This window comes from Coffea arabica, chromosome 9c (genome assembly GCF_036785885.1).
Source record: "Coffea arabica cultivar ET-39 chromosome 9c, Coffea Arabica ET-39 HiFi, whole genome shotgun sequence".
Lineage (NCBI taxonomy): Eukaryota > Viridiplantae > Streptophyta > Magnoliopsida > Gentianales > Rubiaceae > Coffea > Coffea arabica.
In genome coordinates, this window is record NC_092326.1 from 43,661,608 (window position 1) to 43,678,017 (window position 16,410).

Genomic DNA, 16,410 nt, shown 5'->3' on the forward strand with positions numbered 1-16,410 from the left:
ATTGAACAAGACAATGTATGGCCATTTCAAGAAGAAAAAAAAATCACAATATATGGCTAATGATGTAAAATATAAAATAATCTTTTGAATTATTTATTCAACTCACGAGGTCCATTATTTCACATGATTAACAAGAAATTTCCATCATTTGTAATTAAGAAAAAAATAAAGCAACTCTCAAGCAACATTTAGATTAATCAAAAGGATATGATTTTAATGGAAAAGCAAATAAATCAGAGTAGAAATTTTTTTTCTAACCATCTTGTTTGGATTACATATAAAACGAAAAGAAAAGAAACACCAAATATTTTGGAAAAGAAAGAAAAGAATAGATTATGTACAATTACATTTTATCCATAACTTAGTAAAATCTAATTGTAAACATATTTTAATACTTTACTCTCTTTTTTGTGTATTTTCATATTCATCTTATTATTCTTATGAAAAATTTATGACATAATAACATTTGAACAGGAAGTTTAATCTTCTTTTAAGAGAAATAAATTACAAGAACTATTGAAATACAAAAAAAAAAAAAAGATTCTTAAATGTTAACAATCATCATTATAAAATTTAATATTCAAGATTTTCAAATTTTTTATATATTCCAAATCATGGTTAATTTAGTACAAGTGACTCAATTGTTTCTCTCCATATAGACACGTAATATTTCCTAAGTTGTAAAGATAGTAAAGTCATTTGACCAATCACGAGATAAGCATTGGATCCCAAATAGCTTACAAGAGAGGTAAGTGATATTTTTTTAAACTTTGAAAGTGGGCAGTGAAATTGTTAGAAAACTCTCTTGAGGTTTCTGAAATTATCCCTAAGAAATTTTGGTTCCGCTATTCAAAGCTTGTAAGGTAGTTGTTGGTTTATCCTACCACTGTTTTACTTTCATTTTTCTTACCATGATGACGTTCATGATAGGGTGAGAAGGACAAGAAGCTAAATTCGTACCTCTACTCTAGGCTCTACATTTCACATCTTCCTTTTTGACTTTTTAAATTCATCAAGGGATCAAATGTCCACATTTACCATATATGAGTATGAAAAAAGACAACTAGCTCTCTGGGGGTATTGGGTTGGTAGGTACCACGTAGTAGCAGGTGCTTTACATAGCTAGTTTTCCGTATCGATTTTGGGAGGGGTTTGGATTGGGTAGTTAAGTTTCCTGGTTTGGCTTCAAGAGTTATCAGCTGCTTTTGGAGTTCAATCTGGGATTAGAGTTAATTTATTCAACAAAAGTCTATTATTGAAGTTGAAAAAAAAAAGTATGAATTTAGATTTTTTTTTCTTCTTCTTCTAGAAGGAAATGGGTGAAATTTAAGAAGTAATGAAAGTACTGAAGGGTATTTAGTCTCTCTTAAAGAAGAATTAAGGGGTGGGGTTTAGACTATTCCAGTTTTGCTTTTGATAGTGGAGGTTTGGATTTTTATCTTTTTATTTATGCGTCAAATTGAAAATGAGATGCCGCGAATTTGTACAGTATTCATTTATGGGAAGAAAATTCAATGTCGGTCATCTGTGACAACTTTTGCTCTCCGTTATTATCACTATTATTATTATTATTATTTTCCTATTTTGTGCTTTGGTTTTTAGCTTTTGTACGCTAATTAATTTTTTTTTTTTTTTTGAGGAGTTTGTACGCTAATCATTGTTTGGATTCGAGGTGTGTTCTTCCTTCTTTGAAACTCCTCAAGATTTGAAGGTGATTTTCTGATAATTGTCTCCTACTCTTTTGAGCTTTTCCTTCTTTGAAAGCAAATATGCATTTAGCAACTAAGTACCTTCCATATTTATTAAAGAGGATCAAAGTGATTCCCACTTATTTTCTTGAATGACTCAAACACGTGATTGGAATCACTCATATCTGATAACCCAATTCAGATTTTAAATTTAATGAATTCAGATCTTAACATATTCAAACGCATTTGATAACCAAAAATCAAACATCTGAATTAATTAAGTAGCACTGAATTTTTAAGGTAAAAATTGCTCCCAAAATTAAGTGATAAGTTATTCACTTATCACTGAATGTGATGTACACTCAAATGTATTATATTTAATATTTAACAATTCAATAACTTAATCGATTCATATTTTAATTTTCATATTTTAATTTTATGAAACGCACCCTTAGTCAATCAAAACTACTAGTAATTTTTGTCATAATTAATACAAACAGTAATGTAAATTGATATTGGCTTTCTTGATTAAAAAAAAAAAAGAAAAAACAAATGGTTACATTGTAAAAAAAAAAAATTTTCAAACATTTTACAAGGGTTTAAGAATATTGACTAATTTAAAACTTAATTTAGCAATCAAAAATTTTCAATTACTAATAAGCATGTAAATACAAATGTTCACATATTCCTAACTCATAGCCATATTAAATAGTATGCCTTGGTCTACTACTCATAGCCATGGAGAAATCTCTATTCCTTTTTGCTAGCATGGTCCGTTAAACATGCCTACATAATAAGTGGCCTTGAAGACCCAATTGTAGTTGGAAAATGAAAACCCCGGAGAGAGGGATACGGTACAGTCATATACCAATATTTCTCCTAGGCATGTTTCTTTACAAGTTTTGCCCTTCGACAATTATCAGATTTCTGGATGCTTTGCTGAGCGTAATTGTCTGGGTGGGGGTGGAATCCTCTTTGAGGTTTGGCAGTAGCCTTCATTCTCCCAAAAACAATAGTAAAAGAGCCTTAAAATACATCAAACTAGTGTAAATATTGTGTCACCAAAATAAAAAGGGAGGGTGAATTAAAAAAAAAAAAAAAAGAGAGAGAAAGAAATCTGCCATTTTATGGAAGTTGGATCCTTGAAATAAAAATATGAATATATATTAGAAAATGAATGGTATATAGATAGATATAAATGTAATAGCATGTTTAATTTGATTTGAAAATGAAATACTTACAAATATTTAAAACACTCGATTTGATAATCTTATACGAAGATTCGAAAACATTCTTTACACCAATTAACCTTTAATACATAAGCCAATTAGTGGATTAATTAACATTGTTGAATTTTGTGGAGTTTATATTACAAATGAGAAGACACAATCTTTGCATGAATTAATCCGTTGTTGGTTAAACAACCTACCTCCATTTTTATAAAAATTAAGACCGTACAGAATTCAAAATTAGTATATTTTTACATAGTTTATAAATAATAGCATACAAAAATGAATACGTATAAAGAAATTCTTTCTTTCTTTGCAATTCTTTTAGATAAGAAGCATCACAACAAAATACAAACTGTGCATATCTGCATGCATGTCTTTTTTGAAAGTGAACTTCTCGTATCTTTTGGAATACTTTTTTGGGATCACTACAGTTTAGGTTTCGATCAGTTGTCCTTTCTTCTGCAATCTTGCAAGTTTGGAATCGAGGCATCGTTGAAATGTTTTCTCCATGCTCAGACTATGATGCGTGCTGTTGTTTTTCCTTGCTTTGGATGGATAATAAATGAGAATAAAATTGGTTAGGGATTGTTAGTTTTTTAGAATGATTTTGTGTTATTAGTTATTTATTATAGAATTATGGGATTTATAATTCAAATGTGCTCCTCAAAATTTGCAGATACGATTTGTGTGTGGTGGTCGATTACTTGCATGATTTGTGTTATCAGTTACTTGGACCTTGGTTATTGAAGTTAGCTGGACCACTTAAATCTGCAGATGTGATTTTTGCGTATTGGTACAAGGATTATTGGCTATTTGGACTTTGGATGTGAGTTGCGCGCATTCTTATCCAGTACACGTTACTACCAAATAACAAGAAGGTCCTACATCTTTCTTAGAATTACTCTAACCCATTCACAAGTGCTTTCGCGTCCTCCATTTTTACATGAGGACCAGAAGGACCTCAGCCTTGATTTAGTGCAGAAAGTTCCTCAATTATTGTATTTAATTTTTTTGAATTAAAACAAAGTTTACATCACATAAATACTACTATTAAAGAAATGAATAATTTTTTATACACTACCGTCAGTGTATATATTATTATTATTATTGGATGTATAAAAATGAATTTTAATTAAAATTTAAAATCTAAAATTTTACATTTGTACCACGCAATCATCCAACCGTGATAATGATAGTGTATTCACTAACAGCGCACTGCAGCATCTAAGATCAACTCTTAAAAATAGTGATTGCATTATTATTGTGTGGCCAGAATGATTTTACTTAACAAGACAGAATAGTCAAAGCCTTTTTTTAGTCCTCAACCAATTGCTAATAGGATCCACTTTGTCCTTTTATTTTCTCATAACTGTGGATGAAAGAAGATGTGAACTACACCCTTTTGCATCCCTTGTCTAGAGTACAGATTCGGTTCCCTAATTCACGAATTCGTTTTCCATGATTGATGATGATGATCATGACCATGACTTTGTAGTTATGGTCATACGGGATGGTGACGCCGCAGCGGAAGCGTACCATTGAAAATAGGTATGCTTAGTTTAGATTGTATTTTCCGTCATTTTTTATGAAAAGATTACTGTAGCGATTTGATATATGTGACAAAAAAAAGTTAATATATGATCACAAAAAACGATGCAATTTTTTGATAGAAGATGAGTTATACCTTGCAGTGACCTCAACAAATTCTATTTCTTTTATCCAACCAATCCTATGAGATTTGGAACTAGGGTTGCAAACGAATCGAGCCGCTCGCGAGCCGCGCGCGAGCGGCTCGAGTCAAGCTCGAGTCGAGCTCGAGCTCAGAATATTAAGCTCGTTAGCTCGCGAGCCGGCTCGCGAGCTTGAGTATATATATATATTTTTTATTTTTATTTAATAATAAAATTACGTATATTATATATATTTTTTTTTATTTTTTATTTTCATAGTGAAATTATGGATATATCCTTAATATTTTATTATTTATTCAGAAAAAAATATTATTTTATTTATTTTTTTTTGAAAATAAAATATTTTTTTTTTATTTTTTTCGAGCTCGAGCTCGGCTCGACTTGATTCGAGTCGAGCTCGAGCTCGAAAATTGCCAGCTCGTCGAGCTCGAGCTCGAGCTCGAGCTTGGTAAAATTTAGTTGAGACTCGGCTCGATTAACTCAAAACTCGACTCGGTTCGGCTCGTTTGCAGCCCTATTTGGAACGCTCTTCAACTGGCAATTTTAACAAATTTCCTACGGTGGTGCTAGAGATAATATATGATAATCACCAGTCTGGGAGGTCAAGGTTTCGAACCTTACTTTCCATCAATTGCCACAATAAGAGACTCTTCTAAAATGTTCAGATGGGTGCGTAGTGCACCTGTCTGGTCCGATAATAGTTCAGTCTCCACCTGTTTTCTGCAAGTTCAATTGAGCCTCCTTTAGATAGATTAGAATATTGTAGGATATAGATAAAAAAACGCGAATGACAGAAAAAAAAAAAAAAGAGGTAATATGTGATGATCATGATCATGATCATGACCCTGTAGTTATGGTCACAGGGGCGGTGAGGCGGCAGCGAAAGTGTACCATTCCAGATAGTTATAGCCATTCATACGGTGCCAGAGATGATGATATTTCGATAGCTATCACCATCAATTATCAAATCAAAGATACGATTAGAAATTCTGCACCTGATCCAAAATATTCGATTTCTCTAAGTTTCGTCTTACTTTGACGGAAGAAAGATTACGGACCACAGACACAAGCTGTCTGTTGTTATCCCTAAGATTAGAGAATTAATCCAAGACGACCCCCTAAAGTTATCCCTAGGATTAGAATTAATCCCAAGAGAACGATTCTCGTAAATAACAAAGGAGCGATTTACGATAAACTCTGAAAAAGATTTAGAAGAACTTTAATTTTTAAAGAAATTTGAGAGAAATTGGTAAAAAAATAAAAAATAATTGTTCAGATGCGTTTAATAAAAAAAAAAATTTGAACATCTAAATTAATTAAGTGGCAATGAATTTCGTAGCTAAAGAACTTATCACTGAATGTGATATACGCACATTCAGACGTATTAGATTTAGTACTTAACAATTCAATAATTTGATGAATTCAGATTTTGATTTTATCAAATGCACCCTTAAATAAAAATTTTTTTTTAAAAAAAAGTCAATGGGACTGGCCATTTTTATGACATAACTCACCATGATGATGGCAAGTCATGTGAGGTGGACACTTCAGGCAGCGCGACAATTTGTGATGTTCGATGTTCCAAATTCCACGACCTTGCACCATGCTTTGTTTTTCTCATTGCCTGGAAGGTATCATCTTTGGACAAATATGAGATTGTAACTGGTGGAGTTGCTGGCGGAGATTCTTGATTTGCCGGTCGGGCAAATTTGTCAATCGAGGACGCCGCCTTGCCGTCTCAATCTAGCGGAGGAGAGAATTTCATGAGGAAAAGGAAGTGGGGGAAGAAGATGGTTAAATATAAGGACAACTGGGTTCCAGCGGTAATTGGTTTGATTAGTGGAGCTTTGACCATTTGTCTTGTTGAGCAAAATTATTCCGGCAATAACGCCGCCCAAAGAGAAAACTTCAAAGGTGCACTGTGGAACAAACTGGCTGTCTGTCCTTGCCCGGAAATTGGAATAAGCTATTTGCTCCTGGAAAATACCAATTGCTTCTTTTTTTCTTTGGAATTTTTATAAAAAAAAAATATGCATTTCTAACGATTTAATCTATATAAAGTACCGGTAAAAAAGGTTATTGAGAAATGTGTTTACGAGAAATGTAAAAAATTCTTTGAAAAAAAAAAAGTAAGAATCCAAAAAGGACATTAAATTAAGCTAGAGTAGTGTTTGTATAGCTAATTTTTTTTCAAAATAAAATATTTCGCTTCCATCGTAAACACATCTTTATCTCACATACATCATATTACAAAAAGTGCTACTACAATAATTATTTCAAAAAATTACATCTTTATCCAAACACATGAGTATAAAACATAGTACAACGTTTGGATTTGTGCTCACCTCTTCACCATCATTTACGAGAAGAGCCCAATCCCATGAAAGTCAGCAACTTTGCATTTTTTTATGTGACAGCAAGTCATTGCCAAGGAAGAAAACAACAACACACGACTCTGGAGTTCTATTCTGGTAAACTTCACCATTTTGAAGGTTATGCAAGCACTCGCAAGGTTCAATAGCTGCTGGTAGTAATCAATTCTTGAATCTCAATCATACAGGATTTGGGATATCTGAACAGGGGCTCGCTTTATGATGTGCATGTAACACTTCAACTGCTGGCAATTGGTAATGTCTAGGTACTGAATCCCAATTCTTGCAGTCATGATAGTTAGTAGATCTTTATCAACAATAGTTGAACCAGAGAGATTCAAGATCCTCAAATTTGGAAAGCCTACAGCAAGAGCAGAAGCGAAACCTGGTTGCAAGAATCCATTTCTTCTAATCCCCCTAACTTCGGGACAGCAAGTGCTCATGTGTTCTAAAACTGTAGGAGTGAAGTACGGGGAGTCGGAGAAGTCAATAAGCTCTAGTTTTGGGCATTTGCTCATTACTTCCAAAATTGCTCCCTCAGTAGCATTGTAGGATCCATGAAAAGAAAGGTGTCTCAAGTTTGGGCAACTGCAAGAAAATCAAAATGAAACAGAACTGCAAGTTTGGGCACATGCAGTATGATAACAAAGCCTAGAAGGTGAAGTTGAAAATCCACAAAAGATAAGTGTGAACTTAATTGTGGCTGATAAGCTTCAAAGGAAATTACTGGTCCAGCAATTGATCACAAATGTACGCTATATGCATTGCAATTCATAAGAGCTGCAAAATTACATCCTGAACCTACTTTTTTACACCATTCTACTTCATATTTTGAGCACAGGAATCTTTCTAAGCTATCAATTGTAGAAGAGGGTATTGATGACCATACTGTATTGATGACTATACTATATATGCTTAGCAATCTTAAAACTGGAAGTGCATAGAGTTGCCCAGGGAATTTGCATCATACCAATTGAAACTAAAAAAATCATGCATTTGGAAAGCAAAAACGTCACTGAGATTACCACAAGAGTTATATCCAATACCGAGAATATTCATTGCACTCTGCTGCTTTTAAGTTGTACTACTACAATAGCTCATTCCCTTCAGAGCCGAGCTACACGATTTTCTTAGTAATGATTTTTTTTTAGCCCAAAGAAATTTTTCATATTCTAAGGACAAAGTGGAGAATCAGTTTTCTTTCAACAAATTTTAAGCTAGTTTCCAAAAAGTTCAGGCCACTCTGAACTCGTAAGAATGATGGGATTTCATCTAGAAATAATTTAATTTGGCTCTTTCAACATTCCAAATACTCGGTTCATCTTTCTTTCAAGGGAAAGCATCCAGAATTAATTACTGGAATAGAAAGTTCTTAACGTATCAGGAATGATATATAGGCAGCTCAGTCAATTAGCAACCTACTACTAACAGCAACTCAAAAAGTATTACTACTTTTCAACTGAACAAGGTATGAATTAAGCAAAGAGGTGACCTTTGTGCAATGAGACGAAGGAGGGCGTCATCATTGGGACGGAAAGCCTCGACACAAGTAAGAAAGGGGAAGAAATAGAGAGAAGTAACGGCAGCTCCGCCAGCCGCTCTGGTAATCAGAGACCGGAGCATAGCAAGTCCGCGGTCGGAATCGGGGCTGCGCCGCCCGTCAAAAGGGTCGTCGAAAGCGAGGCGGTCCAGACGACTATAAGAAGAAGAAGAAGAATGTTTGATGAAGGCATCATCAAAAGCACAAGCAGATGATGAGTGTTCGGCCGGGATCATAGAAGCCCAGCACCGAGGGTTGCGAGAAACGTCGGCCCACGATCTGCATACCAGAGGGAGGCTGCAAAAGCGATCTTTGATGGGGGTTCTGCAAAATATCTCCACTAGGGATGTGCTGGGTAGAGCATCCCATGATGCTCTTCTTTGCATTTCCTCCCTCCCTGCCCTTGTCGACCACCCAGCGCACAGCCGAACCAGTTAGAAAGTGCAACAACAGATACCTCACTGATTAAGAAGCATTATATTCAGATCAGAATAATTATCGAGGCTCTCTCCAATTCTCTGCCTATTTCCCTTTTCTTGCTCCGACAATTTCACCTTGGCTCAGTCCCTTTCTTTTTAAGGGGACCTTTCACTCACAATTCATGCCCATGCCTGCCTGAGGATGTGGCTTCTTTCCGGTGCGTTGTTGTCTGTTTGGCAAAGGAGTTTTTTGTCAAGAAATGAGACAATCCCCCCCCCCCCCCCCTTTTTTTTCCTAATTAAGTATTTTTTATTGGAATCCCTCACTCTTCTTCGTACTATTCTCATTTTTTTCTCTTGAGGTCATAAGTTCGAGTCTCCGCTCCGCTGAATTCCTCCGCGCACTTAACATGTTCGGATCGAGTTGGGGCGCCGGGCCCGGATCGCAGGGGATTAGTCGGGTCCCGTAAAGATTGACCCGGACACCCCTATGTCGACAAAAAAAAATAAATAAATAATCACACACTAATAGATCTATTATTTTTTCCAATTCTCAATCGCACACTTTTTAGGGATTTTGGTACTTGAAATTACAATAATTTTAATACTGCGTGCTTGATCCAGTGCAATAAAAATTAAAATATTAGAATTATACCTTAAAATTTGATCATTCATGATTCCCAACCAAATTGAGAGGAATTGACCAAAATCCTTGTTACCACTAGACCTCTAGGAATTATTCCATTTCCCTTCCCAATTCCAAAGCAAGAAGAACCAGGCACCCCGCAATCCCACTTACATGTGCTGGGCCCCCTACTTTTGGTCTTTCCTTGCCGCTCTTGCCATTCTTGAGCAACTCTCTCTTATTTTCTCCCTTAATCACTCCACAATCACGGAATAATGAGGTAGCGGTCGATTGAGAATTGGGAGTGTAAGTCCAACTCAAACTCAGTCAAACCAAAATACTTCAGCTCGACTTTGACTTTATTTTAGTTTTGGTTTACTCGAACTTAATTGAGCCTAATTTTAAATAATATATAATTTAATATTTTATTTATACATTTTAAAACAAGGGATATAATAGACATTCTACATTAATAAGTTGTTTCCCACAGTACTGCTTAGCACCGAAAGGGCAAACAAGTCCACTGGACAAATGCTTGATGCCACTATTAGCGACACCAAACAAGTCTTTTAAGCAACCAACCCCTCTAACCAACTCCCAATAGAGGAGTTGGCTACCATCAAGCCTTTAAGGCTTAGTGGGATGGGAGGCAAGGTCATATCTTGTCTCTCACTAATTGACATTGCATCTCACTAATTGCCACAAGTGTGACTCTCTTAATCCAAACAGGTATGTTATTGGATCCCGTCGACCCCCCATAAGCCCAATTGGATCCCCCGGAATAAGATAGAGTGGATGTCAAAATAGATGTAAAATAGATAAATACCTTGTGTCGAAAAAAAAAAACCAAGTCTTTTATGCTTTATTATTCTTATTTCCTTCTCCATTAGCCAGATTTTAGCAGTTGGCTTGGGCGGTTCAAAAATAGCCTCCCACGGCTGGCTGGCGCAGGTTCAAGACCACCACGAACAGACAGGGACATAATGCGCAAAAAACAGTTAGCCTAGCTAATAAGTATGCAAAAACAGGCATTTGCTGCTTTTACTTTTGTAGCTTCCTATGTATCCACAGGATCATTCTAAATAATTCAATTCCAGGGACAGTAGCAAACATAAAAGAGAAACCAAGTCGGAAGAAAACGAGAGATAAACATGAGAACAAGCAAATGATGCAAAACAGTATACCTTAAAATGTTTCAACTTATTCACTAAGTTATGTACAATTTCTGTTGCAGGCCATAAGGTTTGCTTTAAGATGGCTCAATTGAGACAATCTTCAGCACTGGTTGTATCCCCACCATCATCAGAGGAACCTTCGCTGTTCCCATTCAATGACAAAATAAGCTGTAGCAGCTCACGCCCCACATCTGAATTCTCTCCTCCACGATCAGGGCTCGTCCTCCGCCTTTGCAGGGAAATCAACTGCAACATCAGGTCCTCTGGAGAAGCCAAATGATACATCCAGCGCCGATTCTTGGGCCTCCGCTGGAAACAGAAAGTACAAAATCATCAGCAACAGTGATCATCATCACCAAGTGTCTATACAACTATAATCATTGCATACGCTTCTTTCCCATCACAGCCAGTCATCATCATCAGAATCACCAAACTCATCATCCTCATCCTCATCCTCATTAATAGTGTCAAAAGAACCATCACAATCGTCAATTATACTGTCATAAAACTCCTCATCTTCACCATCTTCATCCTCAACATCCACTGACTCACAACCAACATCATCATCACTATCACCCACAGAATCTTCATCCTCAACATCCACTGACTCACAATCAACATCATCATCATTATCACCCACAGAATCTTCGTCATCCTCTTCCTCTTCTTCCTCATAATCATCACTAAAGTCCTCACTATCACCACCATCATAATAGAAATACTCCTCGTCATCATCGTCACTGTCATCTTCATATCCGCCAATGGGGAAGAAATGAATTCGACCAGGAATTAGTACCTTAGTCACAGAAGTATCAGCAGAGAAATTAGAAGAACCTCTCTGCCACCATAAAGATAGTGTCTCTAACATTGTGGAATTGTACTAGAGGGCCTTAACTACTTCCACAAAGATGTAGCATCATATGCCCTAGGTATGTTACCGAAAGTTCTAAGTAGAGTTCTAGCACAACAGAGATGGAACAAGAGTAGTGCAGGGAATATCCATGATTTTATCAATGTAAAACCAAGCATGCTACAGAAGTAGAATCGACATTCTTTCAGAGATAACAAGTAGAAAGAGGATTAACGATAAACCTGGAAGAGCAAACCACGTAGAAAAGAATCCAATAAATTAAAAGATAATAGTCATAAGCAATGCTAGAATTAACAATTTGCAATGTTGGCATTAACACTCTTCAACTATTAGTTCTGCTTCTCCTCTTTTCTGTTCCCCTAATAACGCAACATAATGCTATACTACCCAGGTTCTCACCTAAATCTCTGCTTAAAAGCTACACACTGCAATTATTCAGTTTTGCTCTAGTGAAAGAACCACATTCTCCTTTAACATTCAATTAACCACATTTGAAGATGAGAGGAGAATCTTCAACGCTATTTAACTAGATCTCTGGTATGTTTATAAAATTTCTCCCATCAAACCCTCAAAACTTTACATCACAAGAATGTGATCATTCTGATCAAGTGCATCCAGTAGCAAAAGTGCTAAAGTTGCTCCATCGGAGCATGTGTAAAGATTAAAGAGAAGGCCAACGCTTTGTTTGTTTGCAAAAGTGGAATCATCAAACAAGCACTTCCTCAACACCTGAAACGAGTCTTTTTCACTATGCTTAGTACCTTGCTTCAGTTGGATAAATCATGGACCAGTATCACTTTCAGCCTTGCACACAATGACTCTATTAATAGACATCCTGCTAAAATTTATGTGGTAAATTCAATGCAGGAACTTTGGCTTTAAAACTAATTTTGATTTAAATGTCATGACAACAATCAGACTATGCCACACAATCCACGGCATTCAAGATATAAGTTTATTTACCACCCTTCAGTCCTCCACATTGATTAATTTGCTGCATCATATTTAGCAGTTGCGTTGAGTCCAAAAAAGCAGCCAGTAGGTAGAAACCAAACAAGAAACCATAATCAGTATGGTTAAATAATTAATCAGCAGTGATGACACACCTTTTCAATGGTTGTCGGCAAAGTAGCCCTTTCAAGGGCTTTTGGAGTCCATAGTTTTATGTCACTCTCAATTCCACTGCTAGCTAGCACCATGGTATGAGGATGAGGCTCAATACAATTTACGACATCCTTATCAGCTTCCATAACCCGAATAAGCTCCCCATCTTTCTTCTTCCATATGAATATTCTCCCACAATCTGATCCGCTCACCACATATTCACACTTAGGACCAAAGAAGTTCACACCCTTAACTGTCTCACAGTTCCTGTGCCCCTTGAAAACTTGGGGACCGGCTAGAGCATCAGCATCCATGTCTGCTGGGAATGAACTTGTCTGGTGATCATTACCCATTTCAGTACCATCACTGCCGCTGGACACAGGAGAAGGTGGTACTGGGTGAGGTCCCAGTCCCATATCCTTCGAAAAAAGATAAATGAACTCATCAGCGTAGGACACGAGAAGTTCACTCTGGTCTGAGAATGCCAATCCAGTTATCCCTACACGCTTATCACCACGTAAATGAGTGGGACAAAAGAAGTCAACAGGCTGACCAAAATCAGTTGATTCATTCCATTTATATTTGCGAATATCATAAAGTCGAGCAAATTCATCTGCTCCAGCAACAGAAAATAAATTGGGATTTCTTGGATTTATTGCAATTGCATTTAGTTGAACAACTGACAGGAAACTCCTTTCCCTAATAGGTTGGCATGTAAAAAGTTCTGTAGCAACTCCAGTCCTCAGGTCAATCTGTTAGAACATTTAGCCAAAAAAGTTCAAACAGAGAGGAAGCAATACCATTGTGTGTGTGTGTGTGTGTGAGAGAGAGAGAGAGAGAGAGAGAGAGAGAGAGAGAGAGAGAAGGGGTTGTTCAGAGAATGGACATAATGGATTAAAACTTACATGCTGAACTAATCCATCTTCACCACAGGTATAAACTATATGCGGGCTTCCAGGTTCAATGGCCAGCTTATGAGCTCGTCCGTGATGCTTAGCCAGGAGCCTAGTCTCCACTTTTCCACGCTCCAGTATCTGAGCATGTCTAACCTATATAGACAAATGCCCTTGATAAGAAAATCCATTAGAGTTTCTAAATAAGTATCAAAAAGACTTGTATGTCTTCATTGTTGAGCAAACTGATTGTACACCACCACTAATAAACAAAAATTTAATCAAACAGAACTCAGATTTCAACCCCACTCTATTTTAGGAAAGAGGCTAAGGGTGACGATCCAAAATGGGTGAGCTCCCAAAAATTAGAAATAAAAGACAGATCTCCTTAGAAAAATGATTGATGATACTAAAAAAAAGGTAGGTTTCGGAACGTTACGTACGCTTGCAAAAATTCTAGCAGATAATGTTCTTTTATCTTGTGATCCTACTTAAATGAACAATGAAATTTATACCTGTCCGTCAGCAGCACAAGTTACAATGCTTCTATCTTCAGTGTATGGCATGATTTTTGCTTGGAAGACATTGTTGTGATGGCCTGAATGGAATGACAGTCTAACATTCCCTCCTTCCCAATCCCACAATATCACTCTCCTGTCATCCGAACCCGATATGAGAATGTCTCCATCAGCATTAAAGTTAACTGTGTTCACACAACCTCTGTGTTTATCCAGCTTCCCAAAGATGTCAAGACGAAGCACAAGATCCTGAGACAATTAACCAGCGATCAAATAGCAGACATATGAAGCTTAATGTACTAAGCTTCTCCTAACAACCCAAGTCTTCAGATGTTGGTCTTTTGTCAGAGAAGCTATGGAAAATGAACAGGAAAACCACGTGTAGACCATGAAATTATCCTTGTATCCATTAATAGAACTACTAGCAGGACAAAGAAAAATTCCAACTCAGCATTTCCTACATCAAAGCATGATGACAACATCAACGCATGATGATATAAAGAAATGTGCATTGACTTAGATCTGATGCAACAACATAGGAAGGCTGACATTGTAAGTTGTAGCTCGTAATGACCCTCATAGATGTGTATATTGGGAGACCAGCCAAACATTATACATTTGCACTGAAGACAATAAGACACTCTCTCTCTCTCACACTCTCACACACACACACACACAAATAAAGGAAAAAGAACAATTGACCATTTCTTACAAAATCAGCAAGACAATTTAGACTCCTGATTCAACAGAGACAAACGTGCAGTTAAAAGATATTTGAAGCCATAAAAGGATGTACACATAAGCAAAGCTGAGATCCAGCAGGGTGAAAAGTAAGGGGGTAATTGAGGTGTAAGCAAAGCATGGAAGACAAAAAAATACTCTCCATAAATTAAGCCCAACATCTCTTGCAACCTTTATCTACAGAAACTACTTAACGTACATCTTCTGCAATAAAATTATCAAGACTTGATTGCAATATAGGATGCACGAATGTTTTCTTGCTCATTCTTTGTGATACCTAATGAGAAAAGTATTGCTGGGAAATGCTCTCATCGAGGCATTTATTTGACTGAATGAAAGTGCACTGAGTATATTGTGAATGCCTCAATTGTGAGTAGAGAATAGGTAAAGAACTTTGTTTATGTGCTTTAATTTAACTTTATCGATTGAATTTGGTAACAATTTCTACTGCAACTTTTATTGGTTGGGATTTGTTCTGCAGCAAATATATTTTCATTTTTATGTAATTTTGCAATTATAGATCAAAATACGGCTTCGTACAATATATTTGTGCCATACAAAGTACAAAAATGAATGTACTTTGTGAGAAATAGGACCAGAGTGTAATTGAATACGAATAAAAGTCAAGCAAAGTTCAAGATGCACAGTAGTCGTTTATAAAGGAGGGGGAAAGAAGCATTGAGAGAGAATACTAGTGCATTTAACAGCCAAAGACTCATACCTTCCGTCGAAACTTGAGCTTATAGGCCATAAGCAAAGCTGTATCGGACCAGTGTTAACGTGATTGAAACTGAATAAAGATCAGTTTATTCCGCGCTACCAATTAGCACTCAATTGCTCAAAATATTACATTAAATTCATGAATGTAACCATTAATTACAAAACTGAGTATAATATCAGTGCATACAAATAGGACACTAAATTCGACCGAGCATACATAAATACACACACACACACATCGACTTATGTACGGAGTAACAATTAAGAAGCACATGATCAGGTGAATTATCTTAACAGTAATGACGCAAACAGAATTAAATTATGACATCCATAGAGCATTGAACTCAGGAAAAAAAAACAAGAAAAACTTTGAACGATTAGGTTAAAGGAAAAACCGAAAGCAGAAGAGAAAAAGGGGAAAACCTCAGATGCGGCAAGACGATGAGCGAAGTTTCTGGTGGAGAGGTCGCCGACCTCTCGTTTCCAGATATCGACGACGGCGGTGTCAAGGCTGGTTCTTGCCCTCTTTCTCATGGCGTGGCGCCTATGTCACCGAACTGCTAATCTATCTATTACTTCCTGCTGCTATGAGTTATGAAATGAATAATCACTGCGCCCAGTTCTCAACTCCCAAGTGAATGCATTTATATATATATATCTCGCCAAAATGAAAAATATTTATATATATATATATATATATCACTAAAATAAAAAAAAAAAGTAAAAAAAAAAAAAGGGAGTGGCCCTGGCATCAGTAGTAAATAAGGAAAGACCGGAGCAATTAAGATAAAATTCCCCTCTCCTCTTTATTTATTTACTAG

At 36.3% G+C, this 16,410-nt stretch overlaps 2 protein-coding genes across 3 annotated transcripts; both read right to left on the reverse strand.

The window, feature by feature from the left end:
• Window positions 1-6,820: 6,820 nt before the first annotated feature.
• LOC113707624 (putative F-box/LRR-repeat protein 23) lies at window positions 6,821-9,219 on the reverse strand. Its single transcript, XM_027229888.2, has 2 exons — window positions 8,476-9,219; window positions 6,821-7,571 (listed from the first exon to the last, which is right to left on the reverse strand). Exons 1-2 carry the CDS (start codon window positions 8,907-8,909, stop codon window positions 7,160-7,162), a joined length of 846 nt encoding a protein of 281 aa, XP_027085689.2. The 5' UTR covers window positions 8,910-9,219; the 3' UTR covers window positions 6,821-7,159.
• A 1,514-nt stretch (window positions 9,220-10,733) lies between these two features.
• LOC113709558 (uncharacterized) lies at window positions 10,734-16,230 on the reverse strand. 2 transcript variants are annotated; one of them, XM_027232347.2, is made up of 5 exons: window positions 16,013-16,230; window positions 14,126-14,377; window positions 13,623-13,766; window positions 12,720-13,469; window positions 10,734-11,538 (listed from the first exon to the last, which is right to left on the reverse strand). In XM_027232347.2, exons 1-5 carry the CDS (start codon window positions 16,121-16,123, stop codon window positions 11,143-11,145), a joined length of 1,653 nt encoding a protein of 550 aa, XP_027088148.2. In that variant the 5' UTR covers window positions 16,124-16,230; the 3' UTR covers window positions 10,734-11,142. The 2 variants fall into 2 exon arrangements, with proteins under 2 accessions (XP_027088148.2, XP_027088149.2); XM_027232348.2 differs by having other exon boundaries at window positions 10,734-11,051; window positions 16,013-16,229.
• Between the last annotated feature and the right edge of the window lie 180 nt (window positions 16,231-16,410).